This window comes from Athene cunicularia (genome assembly GCF_003259725.1).
Source record: "Athene cunicularia isolate RWA chromosome 13 unlocalized genomic scaffold, athCun1 chr13_part1, whole genome shotgun sequence".
Classification (NCBI taxonomy): domain Eukaryota; kingdom Metazoa; phylum Chordata; class Aves; order Strigiformes; family Strigidae; genus Athene; species Athene cunicularia.
The window spans coordinates 1294955-1308475 of record NW_020799117.1 but is presented as its reverse complement, the minus strand read 5'-3'; the positions used below and the strand labels follow the sequence as shown (position 1 = coordinate 1308475).

Here is a 13521-nt window from a genome sequence, read left to right as displayed (position 1 = left end):
TCTCCCAGGTAACAAGTGATATGAGAAGAGGAATCAGCCGCAGGTTGTGCCAGGGGAGGTTTAGGTTGGATATTAGGAAAAGTCTCTTCCCCAGAAGGGCTGTCAAGCCCCGGAACAGGCTGCCCAGGGTCGTGGGGGAGTCGCCAGCCCTGGGGGTGTTCAGAAGCCGTGCAGGTGTGGTGCCTGGGGACGTGGGTTAGTGGTGGCCTTGGCAGTGCTGGGCTAATGGTTGGACTCGGTGATCTTAAAGGTGTTTTCCAACCTTAACGATTCTGCGACTCTAAATATGTTTCCTGGAAAAATGGTGATGTCAGGGAACAGGGTGGTCAGCCAAGGTGCCACCAAGAACAGCACAGAGAGCACAGAAAAGCGGCCATCTCCAGGAACTCGTTCAGAATTAATTTTCTATTGAGTCATCTGTGGATTTTAAAAATTTCAGAAGGAGCAGTGTCTGTGCTGGCAGGGACTGAGCAGGGATTTTCTCCAGCAGAGGACAGCAGTGCACGCGGATCCTGCCGGATTGCTCGGCGTGTCCAAACCCAGTGCAGCTTGGATGGGAGAATGGCTTTGTCGTTGATTTGTTATCTAATAAAGATTTTAAGATATGTTTGCTCCTGTTAAGAGTTCTTGTCTGCAGAATGCTGCCAGAAATGCAGCCTGGAGTGAAAACTGACAGCCAGGTCTGTGATGCGTTGTTCAGCAGTGGAAAATAAAACTGCCTTTGCCCAGAAGTTGTGGTTCCACACTCTCTTCCTGCCTCAAGCCTGGGTTGCGGGATGCTTAATGCACAAATTTAATCGTGTGTGTTCTGACAGGAGGGCTCCTCGTGAGAGATTTTGGACTAAACCTGTCTGTAAGGGTGAAAGACAAGTCCTCGTGTCAGATATATAAATGTATATTTCTAGCAGGCTGACGTTGCCGTATCCCCCCAGGTTTGAAGATGTTTACTGAAAGCGCAGCGGGTGCTGGGTTCACGCGCACGGTTGGTTGATTATTCTCGGCCTTATCTGCGATTTTGTCTCTTCTCAGGGAGAAGACGAAGCTGTTACCCTCAAATCTTGCACGCGGCGGAAAACCGACTCCATCGAGAAGAGGTTTTGCTTTGATGTGGAAGCTGTGGATCGGTGAGCGCCGAGGGTTCCGCCGGCCGTGCGTAGGGAAGGGGTGCACGCATCGGTACTTGGCTTGTCTGGGACGTTCTTGTGCAGTTTCTGTGTTTCCCTTCTCCTTTAGTCATACCTCCGTGAATGGAAAGCGTTAGTCCATGGAAACACACTTCTCCCTGGTGCTGCCAGCCAGGTGCTCTCAATTTATTCAGTTAGCGCTTCGGTTTACAAGGTGCCGAGTTTACTCAAGTCTCTCAAACTTTAATGGTGTTTTAGCACTTCTGCAGTCTCTGGCCACGTAAGGTAAATGGTTGCGAGGATGGAAAAGGTGCTCTGTGGGTGTTTTGGCAGGGATATGCTGCCCCTTTCCAGCACTGGGTATGTGTTGGAATAACTTCAGCTGTTGTGCTGCAGAGTGGTTGTTACTGGTCTGCTGTGGCTGGGCGATAATGGCAGTCCAGCTTGCACCCCCAGGCCCTTCGCTTCTTCCTGAAAGTGTAAAATGCTCTCTGATGTGATTTATCACGCAGCAGCTGAAGCAGATGTGTGTGTGGATTCACTCCATAGCGCCTAGGAATGGGCGCCTGTTCTCATACCTAAGGACCATCAGGCACGGCTCACATACACACAGGGGGACAGGCTGGGGGTGCTCTTCCATGTGGCATTAGTCGCTGCCCCGTGGCTTCCTCGCCGCGGGACGTCTGTGTGGTTTACAAATGCTCACCCCAAAGTCACTGAACGTCTCTGCCCTCCCAGCTGTGTGCCTGTTCGTGTTCCAGCTGGCCTCCCGCTGTGGGAATGTCCAGGAGATCCGGGGAGAACCCGAGTTCGCCCAAACCCAAGTTGTTGTAACGCTGGAATATCCCGCGGTGCCTTTCCCTGCCCGGCCTGTGCCTCGGCGCCAGCCCCTCGCGCTGCCAGCCCAGGGCCTGGAGGGCTCGGGATGGTGGAGCTCTGCCTCTCTTGGCGGAGGGAGAGATAACCCCAGGGCTGCCTCCTGCTCTCTGTAGCTCTGCTTTCCTCCAGAACGCTGCAGTATTTCTGCTGACACGGTTTGGTTTTGTTTGTTTGTTTTTTTTTCCTATGTCCTGAGGGTATTTTTTTAAAATGTGAAAAATCAAAATAAAACCAGGAGGAGGAGAAGCCAGCCACCACAATAGTTTTCTTCTTCAGCATGTTCAGAGGCAGCTGAACCTTCCCTTGATGTTTGGAGCCTGCTAGGCAAGGGATCAAGAGCTACTCCAGAAACATGCCTGCTAAATGTAAATAATGGCAGGGGAGCGGCAAAGGCGGGGAAACCTGAGAAATTGCTCATTTCGTGTACACGTTCCTGCTGCAAGAGACTGCCCGAGAGGGCGGCGAGAGCAGAAAACAGGAAATAAAAGGCTGGTTTTCCTCCCAATAGACGGCAACTCTGCATGGCTTTGGCATCAGAATTTGTTACTGGTTGTCCAAAATACTGGTTATATCCAAAAGAGTTAAGCTAAGAGGAAGAGGAGCCAGCAGGTTTTGCCGTGGCCAAAAGGGAGCTTGCTGAGCACCGGGGGTCTGGGCACCGTCGGGGTTTCAGGGGACGCTGTCAGTGCCGGGGTGTGCTGGGCTCGCCGCCCCCCGCCCCGCTCTCGGGGCTCAGACTGCCTGCCCAGGCGGCGTGTGTCGAGGAACGCTCTCCCTGCCAGCCCGGGATTATCGGCATTGGCAGCGCGCGGATGCCGTCCTGCCGGAGCCTGCCGGCTTCGCTGCCGGGCCCCGGGGGTCCGCGGGTGCCGGGGGGTGCTGGGAGCAGCCCGGCGGCAGGAAGGGGACCCCTCCGAGGCACCGCTCTCCATTTCATGCTGGAGCAGATCATCCCTGGCTTGAGGACCCGAGCAGTGGCAGAGCCTCCTGCGCCCTCTCTCCCCCAGGCCTGCTGACCACAGATGACAGGCTGTCCCCGGCCGAGGGCTGCCTGCACAGCTCTGCCTCTGTTTTCACAGAACAGAGAAGGGTGATTTGTGTAGTGGGCTTTTTCTCTTGGGCTGGTTTTTTTTTGGTTGTTTTTCTTCTTTGTTTTGTGTTTTTTTTTTTTTATTGTCTCTACTAATAGAGAAGTTAGAAACTTGATGTCTTGTTCTCCAGCCCCGCGCAGGAAGTCTGGATATGATTAAGGCAAAGATCCCCAAGATGCTTCTCTGTCTCACATATGTGTTTTGACTTACAGCAGTTCTCCCCTTTCTTTTCTGTTTGCAACTCCTAAATTCAAATTAGACTTGTAACCAATGTCCAGCAAGGAGAGTCAAGCATCTCTTGTCACCGAAAGGTGCGTGCAGTCACCTGTCGTTAAGCCAGTCCAGGTGAGCACTGTGGTGCTGAGAAAACCGCGTGTGTTTGTGGTGTTCAGAGGGAAGGGTGAGTAGTGCCACCCGAGTGCGCTTCTCCTCAGGTCTGAAATCCCCCGTCAGAGGCCTAAGCAGGTGGATGAAGAGAGCAGGAAGCTTTTTCTGCACACAGCGCTTGCTTCCTAGGGACGGGTAGATTGGATTGTCCCTTCTGAAGGACGAGTGGAGCGAGAATACGCCGGGCTGCACGTCTGCCTGCCTCGGCCAGAGCAGGGGGCATTGCTTCCCGCTGTGGGTTTTGGCAGATTTTGAGTTGTTGCCCCCACTCTGTATCTTCCCAGATGCCCATCCCCTCGCTGCTCAGGTGGATTTTCTGGGCTACCTGCAACCAGCCCCCCTGCAGCGGCGTCACGCCCGGGGCGAGGCGCACAGGCCGCCGATGCCTCCAGCAGTGCGGGATATGTGACGGTCACTGCCTCCCAGCATCTGTGTCCCAAACATCTCACTGTTACTCTTGAAGAACCCCGCAGAGGCACCTGCAAGCTGGCGTCCCGCCGGGGCTCTCAGGGGACAGGCAGCCCGTGCCCCGCTGCGGTGTTTCTCTGTCCCCGACAGCGAGTTACTTGTCTGCGGCGGTGCCACGGGGGCAACGTGAAGTCCACTTTCTCCCCAAGCTCTCCTAAGGCGTATTCCATCATTTTTGAAGCGCTCTGCGCACAGACTGGCTTAGTTCCTAGTTTGTTTTATTACGGCCTGACAGGTTGCGACTATCTGACAGGGGTAGGGGGATGAAGCAGCGCCGGTGGGGCTCGGGGCCGAGGTTATCCCTCTGTGTCCTGCTGGAGCTGGCAATATAAAACCCGTGGTAATTGGGGTTTGCTTCTCTGTCAAACCCCGTGCTAACAGCCCCGCGCACAGCGAAGCACACGTGAGGAAATGTCACTTCCTACTCGGGTATTTTTATCGCCCATCACCATAACATTTACGTAGCTCTTCGAGCTCTGTCCGTGCTGACCCGCGCGGCGCCGTGTGCCCACGCCGAGGGCCCCCAGTCCCGCTCCCAGTTTGCCCAGCAGCCTCGGCTGGGCCCTCCTGCTCCCCGCCCGCCGCAGGGCAACGCGCCGCTCAGCCTGGCGTTGGGGGAACTGCTGTGCCTGCCACGTGGGGCGCGGGCTGGGGGCTTTTTAAAGAACGCCCAGAGAAGGTGTTGCTCATTAGGAGGGGGGAAAAAAAATTGTTTTTTCTCCTGTAAAGATGATTCAGCTCTACCGAGCTGAAACTCTTGGGCCTAATCTTTTATTATATTACAGCACTGTTTCCTTTTCCTGTTGACTGATAAGGAGATGCTGAAGTTCCCAGCGCTGAAGACTGAAAAGCTGTGGTACAGGTGTCTGTGAGAGGTCTGAGAAACCCCGGACACTGCATTTGCAAATAGTTCTGATTTTCAGTGTGGGAAGTTAGGAGTATTTTATTGCTTTCTTACAGCAAAATTAGCCCCAGAATGGTGTTGTAGCGTGTTCTAGTGTCTGGCTGAAATACATTCCCCGTGTGATGGATGCTGTGTTTTACCGCCAGTGCTCTTTTTTTCTAACTAAACTTATTTGTAGTCTCTGTGCATTAAATCAGTTTTGTAAACAAGGTAAACAGGGATGACAGCCAGTGCCTTACAAAATGAGCCTTGGGAGGAGTATCTCGTTGGGCTGATGACAAAGGTTTTGTAATTTAGGATAATGTAGGTCATTGCTCTAGGCCAGAAGCGAAGTGCTTCTAATACCATTTGGCTTTTATGGGAACAGGAGGTATTCAGAATGTGGGGGTTTGGGGGTTTTGGTCTCCTGGTCATTCGTAAGGGCAGTAAACTCTGCAGGGGGGCTACCCCAAGTCGGCTGGCACCGCGCTCGGGCGGCGCAAAGGTTGGCATCGGGCTGGGTGAGCTGCGAGGTGCCGGCCCCAGCGTTTCCCTGCCCAGCTGGTTGTCAGTAGGAAGGTTCTTGGCCTTGCCTGGGGTCTGTGTTTTTCAGACCTGAGTATTTCTGTCCGAGTGGCAGCCTGGCTGCGGCGGGGCGCGCTCCCCGTGAGCACCCGTGGGGACGGCGGCTCTCGCCGGTGCTTTGGACAGCGTGTGCAATACGACTTGTACTTGTTCCTCTGCTGGTGTTGCCTTTCCAGTGACCTTTTAAAGTGATTCATGGGATTTTCACCGGCGGGCTGGCAGCGAGCAGATGAAGCTCATTCCCCCCTCGGCGACCACAGAGACCCGCGCTGGCCCCTGCCCCTGCGGAGCGAGCTGGCGGTGGTTGTACCCACGGTGCTTTAAGCTTTGCGTGGACAAACGAGACTTTTCTGAATTCAGGAACAAAGTCTCCCCCTTATTTACATCTTTTCTCATCTTTTGGGGCACGTCTGGCTGCTGGGGGGTGGGGCAGCGCCCCACACCCGTGGGGTGCCCTGGGGCGTGTGTGGGTGCACCGCTCTGCTCGGGTGGGGACTGCAGAGCGCTCCGCGTGCTCAGCGCTGCTCGGCCCTCGAGACCCCGGTATTAGTCCCCTCTTATGTTTTTTCATTCAGCAGTTTAGATCGTCTCAGTGTGATAAGCTGCTGCAGGAGTTGAAAGTTCTTATCTGTTTCTATTGCTTTCATTATTTGTTTGTTTTTCTGAAAGAAGGAAGAGCTATTGGACGTTATGATTTTCTCTGCGTCACAGCTCCTTAAAACCAGGCTTGTTTTTCACAAAAGCTGAGATATTGAGAAAAATTCAAATTTCCTGTGTGGTCTCGTATGGAAAAAAAATCTCTTTAGTTTTTAGATTGTAACATATTGAAAATATACTTTCTTGCAAAGTGTTTACCATGTTCTACTACCCACACCAGCCAGTTCAGAAATGGATTCCTTCTGATCCCAAAATGTCCCTCTCCCCCCTTGCACCCCAGCAGAAGGTGTTTTGGTGCCTGGGGGTAGAATTGCGTGATGCAGCATCTAGTAACGAATCCGCGGGTCCTTTATCTGCTTTGCCACAACAGTTCCTGTTTGTGCATCTTAGCTGTCAGAGCCAGGAGGGTGTCCCACTGCCCCGCTGCCACAGGCTGGGGTGGGCAGACCCCCCTGGGTGGAGGAGGCTCCTCCTGTCCACGCCACATCCCGCTTTGGGAGGGCAGGGGAGCTACAGCGGCAAAATCGAGCTCTGGTCTTCAGGATCAGTTGTGTGTTGGGTGAGGGAACGAAGGCAGATATGTTTTGTTTATCTTTGGGGAAAGGAAGTCAGAGAAGGGCCTTCGCTGTCTCAGGCTCTACACTGAATAATTGAGATATCCGTAATCTAATGGGCGCACTTTCGGAAACGTTGATCTTCAGGGCAGCGGGGTGAGGATGAGGCGGGGTGAGGATGGGGCTGGCTGAGGATGGGGCTGGCCGCAGGCAGCGAGCGGGACACTGCTGCGCGCTGGTAGCGTGAGGAGGACGCTGTTCCAGCACCAGCCATCCTACCTGACTGTTAAGCACATGGTACCCCATGGGCATCGTCCAAATAAATAATGAATGAGGCGTAATGCGTGGGGTGCATTTTAAATTTATCACAACCAGGAGGACGGTTCTGCTCAGGGAAGTGGTGCAATGGATGCCTTGGCAAATGAACGCTGTGGGAGGAAATGCAGAGCTATTTGCAATGTAAATAGGGCTTTAATTCAGTTTCACGGCCCCTCCCCTCATGCTGTTAAATAAGTTTGACTTTGAAGTGTAGCCCAAAGAGTTGTTATCTGCTCAAAGGCAGAACAAACATTTTCGAGTTATCACCTTTTTGCGCTGTGCTTGAGGGAACCTGGCACACCAGATACCAGTACTGTCTCCCTAGGACCTTGTGCTTTGCTGGGCGGCCAGTGTGAACCATTTGTGAACAAATGAGCCATTTAAATTTCTTTGTTTTAATGTCTTGGCTAAAGAAATCCCAGTGTTTCCTTTCCCCATGCCTCCCTAGTTGAGCTAGAGCCTTTCCAGGGCTTTCTGCCTGGGGTATCTGTGCCTTCAACAGCAGCTTGCCTTAAACTCAGACTTAAGCCCTGGCTGAAGGGGGTTGCAGCTGAGTCCTCTGGTCACCCAAGGAAAAGCCTGCTCCTGCCATGGGGGAAAGATTTGCTGTCAGCCTGTAGCCAGTGCCCCTGCCGCTCCACAGATACCAGGGACTATTCTTGAATCGCTTTGTATCTGCACAACAAGGAGCTTTGTGCAGTGTTTTGAAAATATTTGGCGTTGGAAGTTGAACATTTTCTTTCTCAAATGGGGCGATGGTTAAGTGGTTTCCTCTTCCCTTCAAAGTGAGTAAACTTCCAAACCACTAAGCTGGTGAGTATTGACTGAGTCACCAATGGGATTAGCGGAGATCAAACATATTATGTCTGGTTTACTTGGACCTGGGCTTGTTGCGAGCCTGAACGCACAGCTTCTGCTGGTGAAATGGTGCTGAGCTGCCGTGTGTGTGCTGGAGCCTGCCCTTGGGTCGGTTGGGTGGGGAGCAGAGTTAGGGAGAAGGGTTAATCCTTTGTTCCTTGCCCGTACCTACATCAGAAGTGCCAGAAGACAGGACAGACCCACCACTATGGGAGCCCTGTTCATGTGGTTTTTTCTAACAGAGGATTGACTCTTACCAAGGACCAAACGACTTTTGCAGAGTGTTGTTGCAACTCATGTTCTCCTGCTGGGAACTTTTGGGAAGCGTGAGCTAGAATTTACACCTCTTCCCCAGCCTTATCAGTTTTTGAGGATTTAGTACGGAGAGGAGCTCTATGCTCTGCTGACCGCTGTCGGCAGGCGGTTGGCCGGCAGCTCCCGAGGTGAAATCGCTCCTTCCCTTGTGCCCTGGCAGGCTGGTGCCCCGCGAGGGGTGATCCTGCCTCTCTGTGGCCTTTCCAGAGCCGCTGCGCTTTGCCGCGGATGGGAAGAGCAGTGTTGGGTTCTCTGCGGTTGTACTTCCAATGGGTGAAACCCGCCGGGCATTGCTGCGGAGAGCACCCAGGAACCACCCCGAGCCCGCCGAGTCGCGCAGCGCCCTGGCTGTGCCTCCGTCTCCCCCGTTGCCAGGGCTGCTGCCTGCTCTCCTGCAGAAATAGCTGCTGCGCTCGCTAATGCATCTGGAAATAGCCTGGGAGGGAGCAGAACGACCAGACCAGACCAACAGACTGGGGCTGTCTCACTGAGAGCGGGGCACTGTGCGGCGCGGCAGGATGCGACCCCCACTTTGGAGGCTGGGGAATTCGGCCCCAAAGGCATGAGACTGGGACTAACTAGGTCTGGGTCTGCTGGCTGCGAGGCGAGCAGGGGCGTTGAGGAGGGGGAGCGGAGATCTTGCAGCCAAGCGAGGCGCAGTGAATCGTCAGCCTGTGACGTGACCGTGGGGGTAGAGCATCGGCTTCCCCCTCTGTGACGGGTTCCTCTCTCGTGCGAACACACAGCCCGCACCTGAAGCGGTGCAAATGCTCTCCGCAGTGTTAAATCCACCACCCTGCTGGTGGTCGTGCTTATCAGAGCTAGATAATTAAGTTTTAACTCCCTGTAGGGAAAGGGGAAAGGGCTTGGGCTCTGCTTACGAGTGGTAGAGGTGGCGTTGGCCAGCGGGCGAGGGCTGGGCTGGTGGCGTCCCCTGCCTCCCCGGGCTTTGTCTGCAGGCCCTTGGGCCTGTTCGTTTCCCTTCTCATTAAAATAAGTGATCAAACACAGAGTTGTTCTTTGGAGGCTGGGTTTACAGTGCGGCTCACGGGCTGTTTGTGTCACGGTGCGGGTGGCAGGGCTGCGCAGGAGAGAGCACCCAGGGGCACCCCGGGACCCCTGGCAGCGCTCCCCCCGCACGGCTGCCGCAGGGCCACGCGGCCCGGGGGGGCATCACTGCCCTCGCTGCCGGTCACGTCAGCACAGGGACGTGGCCGGGAAAGCGGCGCAGCCGTGAGCGTGTCGGGGAGGAAAGCAGAAGGTCCCCCGCCATGAGCCGGTGCTTGGGGGGGTGGTGGGACGTGGAGGGCTGGGGGGCGCGGGGCTGCTGCTTGCTTGGTTGCCTTCCTTGCCTTCTGCTGCTGCGCGGATGCGCCTAGCCCAAGTGCAGGTGAGCTGGCCGGCTGAAAGCCAGAGGAAGAATTTGGCATCCCGCTCTCTTACACTAAACCCACTGAAAACGCATGGCAGTTGTTGGAGATAGCCTCTGCTCATTTGCTGGCCCTGGCTAGGAGCTGCAGGGACATCCCTGGAGAGGCCAGGCTGGGCTCAGCCCCACGCTGCCGGGGCTCGGCTGGGGAGAAGGTTGTCCTCTCTCTCTTTCTCATGAGAAATTTATCTTTGTCATCTTTGTCTTCCATCCTGCAGTTTATTTATGGTGTTCCCTTTATCTCCGCAGGCCCGGTGTGATCACCATGCAGGCACTTTCAGAAGAGGACCGAAGGCTGTGGATGGAGGCGATGGATGGCCGGGAACCGGTGAGCAGAAATATTAGCGAAAAAGCGTTGGAGAAAATTATGGAGAGCTTTTCGTAGCCTGGGGCAGATTGTTTGCTGTGAAGCAGGCTGTCACGCAGCGCCTGCCAGCCGGTGCAAGAGCTGTATCCGTGGGGCAGCTCACGCCTTCTGCCAAGAGAATAGTTTAATCCCTTGGTTAAATATTTGAGGTAATACTGTATCTCCTGTGCTTGGATTGCTTGAAGGTGCGGTGGAAAGGAGGAGGGTAGGCTTGGCCAGCACAAACACGCTGCTGCGCTGTGCTGAAAGGAAAACATGGCAAAAAGAGCAGTGGAAGAAAATACGCTGTAGATTTCCAGGGCTTTTTGAGTCCTGCAGCTCATCTGGCAGCTGTTTCTGGGTCTTGCAGAGAATTGCAGATTTCATGTGAGCAGAGGAGCGTAGCCCCTGTTCCCTGCGCTCCGCGATAGCCTCCTCGCTGCTGTGCTCGCTCCCGCCGTGCCAAAGCCGTGCAGGCTTCCTCACCTCTGGAAGGGATTAGGGAGGTTTTCAGAAAACTCATAGCTGTTTTGTTTTTTTTTTTAATTTTCTAATGCATCTGCGAACTTCCCTGCCAAGCTGGAAGAGCTCTGGCTGTTTCTGACTGGGTTCCCTGGGAGGGAGGCGGGTGCGGGCGCTGTGTCGTGCCGGCGCGGGGGCCGTCCAGCGATGACGGGCAAACGCAGCCGAGCGGCCTTCGTGTGCAGAGCGGGACGAGACGGTGGCCTCTGTGCCTCGGCGTGGCCAAAAGCGTAGCGGGATCCGAAGAGAAACTTTGCGGATTGCGAGAGCGGCCGGGGCTGCTCCGGGACAGCCCGTACATTTTTTTGTGTCTTCCGGGCTTGATCAGGCTCTGGCGGTTGGAGGAGCGTCCATGCGGGGAGCGGGGTGTCCCGTCCCAGCACAGCCACAGCCTGGTACTGATTTGAGCAGCTCCCCCCTTCCCAGGCCACGAAAAGGTCCTCGTTTGTCAGAAAAAGCGTTTGTTAAAGCCAGGTGAGACGTGGGTACGTGTGGGCTGCTCAGCAAGTGGTGGAAAGCACAGGCTGGGCTTAGGCAAGCACGTTCAGAGGTCTAGGAGGCTGCGTGTGCGTGAGGGTGCTGCCCTGGATTCCAGATAAAGCATCTCATTGTGGATTACAGCCAGGTCTCAGCCTGGAATCAAAGATCCGTTGGGTAATTCAGGTGGGACGGGACCTCAGGAGGTTTCCAGTCCAACCTGCTCGCAGCAGGTTACTCGGGGCTTTATCCGGTTGAGTGCTGAAAACACCTGAGGAAGGCGACTGCTCCCTGGGCGCCAGCTCTGCTGCCTGGCCGTTCTCCTGGAGGAGAGTTTCTCCTGATACCCGCTCTGAACCTTTCCTGCTGTCTCTTGTCCTGCACGCAGCACTGAGGAGCCTGGTTCTGCCTCTCGGCCGCCTCCCTCGTAGGAAGGCTGGGCCAGGTCCCCACATAGCTTTTCCTTCTCCAGGCTGGATAAACCCTGGTCCCTCACAGGGCCTGCGCTGTGAGTGTGGACCTACCTCTGATGGTCACCCCAGTTCTGCCGTGCTGGGTTTCCTCCCTGCAGCAAACTGGTGCTTCTGGGACAGAAATGCTCAGTTATGCCTGCAGACATACTGTTTCCAGGAACAGGCACTGTGGGACGGGCGGGCATGGAGGCACTAAAAGGCCTGAGTGTGTGTGGTGTGCGTGGGACAGCCCCTGCTCCCTCTTTCTGTCGTGTTGAGAAGGGACCTGTGTCTGGGGGAGCCGCCTGGGCTCTGGCCCCGGGTGGCCCTGCCCTGGGGCAGCTGTAGTGGGAGGACGCTCGGGGGTAAGACGTGGCAGCCGTTCCAGCGTGCAAGCTGTCTTGTTCCCTCCTAAGCTGACTCCTGCCTCCATTCTGGTGGCACCCGGAGACAGGACAATATTCTCAATTTCTTCAGAAACAAAACGTCTGTTCGTGCTCGTAGAATCAAGCCTTGTCCTGCTGCAGCCTGCTCCCCTGCTCCCCACTGCCTCACCTCCTTGTCGCGAGGATGTGAAAGCTGCGACGAGGGTGATGTGAGGGTTGTTGCCAGGCTGCGAAAGCCGCGTGAATACGGTCAGCCAGTTGCGTTTTGACCCGCTGATGGTACCAGCGTTCGGCCCAACAGCAGAGCTGGGCTGTGAGGTTTAGGTTGCGGAGGTGCAGGCGGGGGTTTTGCGTGCTTGTGAAGTGCTGCACACGCGAAAGGTGCTGCGGAGGGCGGCCTGGATTATCCTGTTTCAGAATCTGGTTATGCGAACTCCTTCAAAAACTCACAGGTCTTCGTGCCGCCGCCTGCGTGTTTCTGTTCTTCCCTATCATGCCCATCAGCTCAGGGTAGCTTGCTCGTCCGGCACGTCAAGGATTGTTGCAGCGCGTTAATGCAATAGCTCACGGCCCTGAAATGCTGGTGGCGTTTAAACGTGGCCTTCCAGGTGTGCTGCGGGAGCCCTGGGAACGCAGCTTGTGTGGAAATGGATCCAAGAGGCGTTTGACTGGCGAAGATGGTGTGTGCTGACAGACGAGGTGGCTCCTTGTCCTCGGTTATCCTCCCTGATCCATCAAAAGTGGAGTTGTCTGTTCTGTTTGGGTTCTTATCTCGCAACACCAGGGTGTAGGATGTTACCTTGAGCAAGAGAGAAGGATTTAACCTCTGGACTCCTAGAAATATCCATTCTATGCTTTGACTATGTTACTGTAACCAAAAAACCCTACTGGAAAGAATGTCTGGTTTTCCTTTGATTTGAATATTGAGTGTGGGAAAGATTGGCACAGTGGGGACAGTAATTCCATGTGCAGATTTGGACTGTGGAGAGAATAAAGTGGCCTGGAGTTTGTTTCTTAATTATAATTAAAAAACTAAAACCAAATGCTGTATTACATTTTAGTAAGATCTAAACATAGACTGTGGGCTGCATTAGCCAAGACATTTGTCACAACTTGAAAAGATTTATTATATATCTTGCAGTCAAAGCAGTCTCCAGATAGCTATCGTCAGTCTGTTAACTCTTACCACTTGTTATTAATTTGGCTAAACCCCCTATGTTGACTTTGGGTTTTCTTTTATGTTACAGAGGCTGGAAATAGGAGAAAATACGAACTCCATAAGAGAGCCGTTGCGTTCATTTTTGTTAGGCTATTCGGGATAAGTTTCCTACGGTTTTTCTCCTCTGGTGATGCAGTTTGCTAATGTATATGGTAGAGGCCAGAGTGTTTCTTTGAAACTTTGTTGGAGCCAAAGTCAAAAATAAAAGCTGTGTTGGCTCATAGCGGCGGCTGTGGTAGGCTGTAGGATTAAGAGAGGCACAAATTAGGCTGTTTGCTTTGTGGCAAAGAACTGAACAAGATAAGCGTTCTAGTAAGGCTGTGGCTTTGCTTGCCAAGTCTGCAGCGAGCATGCCAGCCAAAAGGGAGATGTTGGTGTCAGCGGTTCCTGCTCTTACTTCCCGAGCAGGTCGGTAATCTTAGAAATCCTTTTCATGTCAGTGAGGGCAGAAGTGGGATGCTGGATTTGAAGTGTTTGGGACATGAAAGCGCTTCTCCAGGAAAGCGGCCCTAGCGAGGTAAGGGTGTGTAGAGGGTTAAGGGTACGAAACGTGTTCGCTCCTGCCCCGGCT

At 54.2% G+C, this 13521-nt stretch overlaps 1 protein-coding gene across 4 annotated transcripts in view; it reads left to right on the top strand.

The window, feature by feature from the left end:
- The window catches only part of ARHGAP26 (Rho GTPase activating protein 26), a 157885-nt gene that overhangs the window by 53843 nt on the left and 90521 nt on the right, over positions 1–13521 (top strand). For all 4 annotated transcript variants that reach the window (XM_026858405.1, XM_026858406.1, XM_026858407.1 and 1 more), the window contains 2 exons: positions 1030–1124; positions 9798–9876. In XM_026858405.1, coding sequence (XP_026714206.1) covers positions 1030–1124; positions 9798–9876 — 174 coding nt within the window. The remainder of the gene's footprint in view (positions 1–1029; positions 1125–9797; positions 9877–13521) is intronic.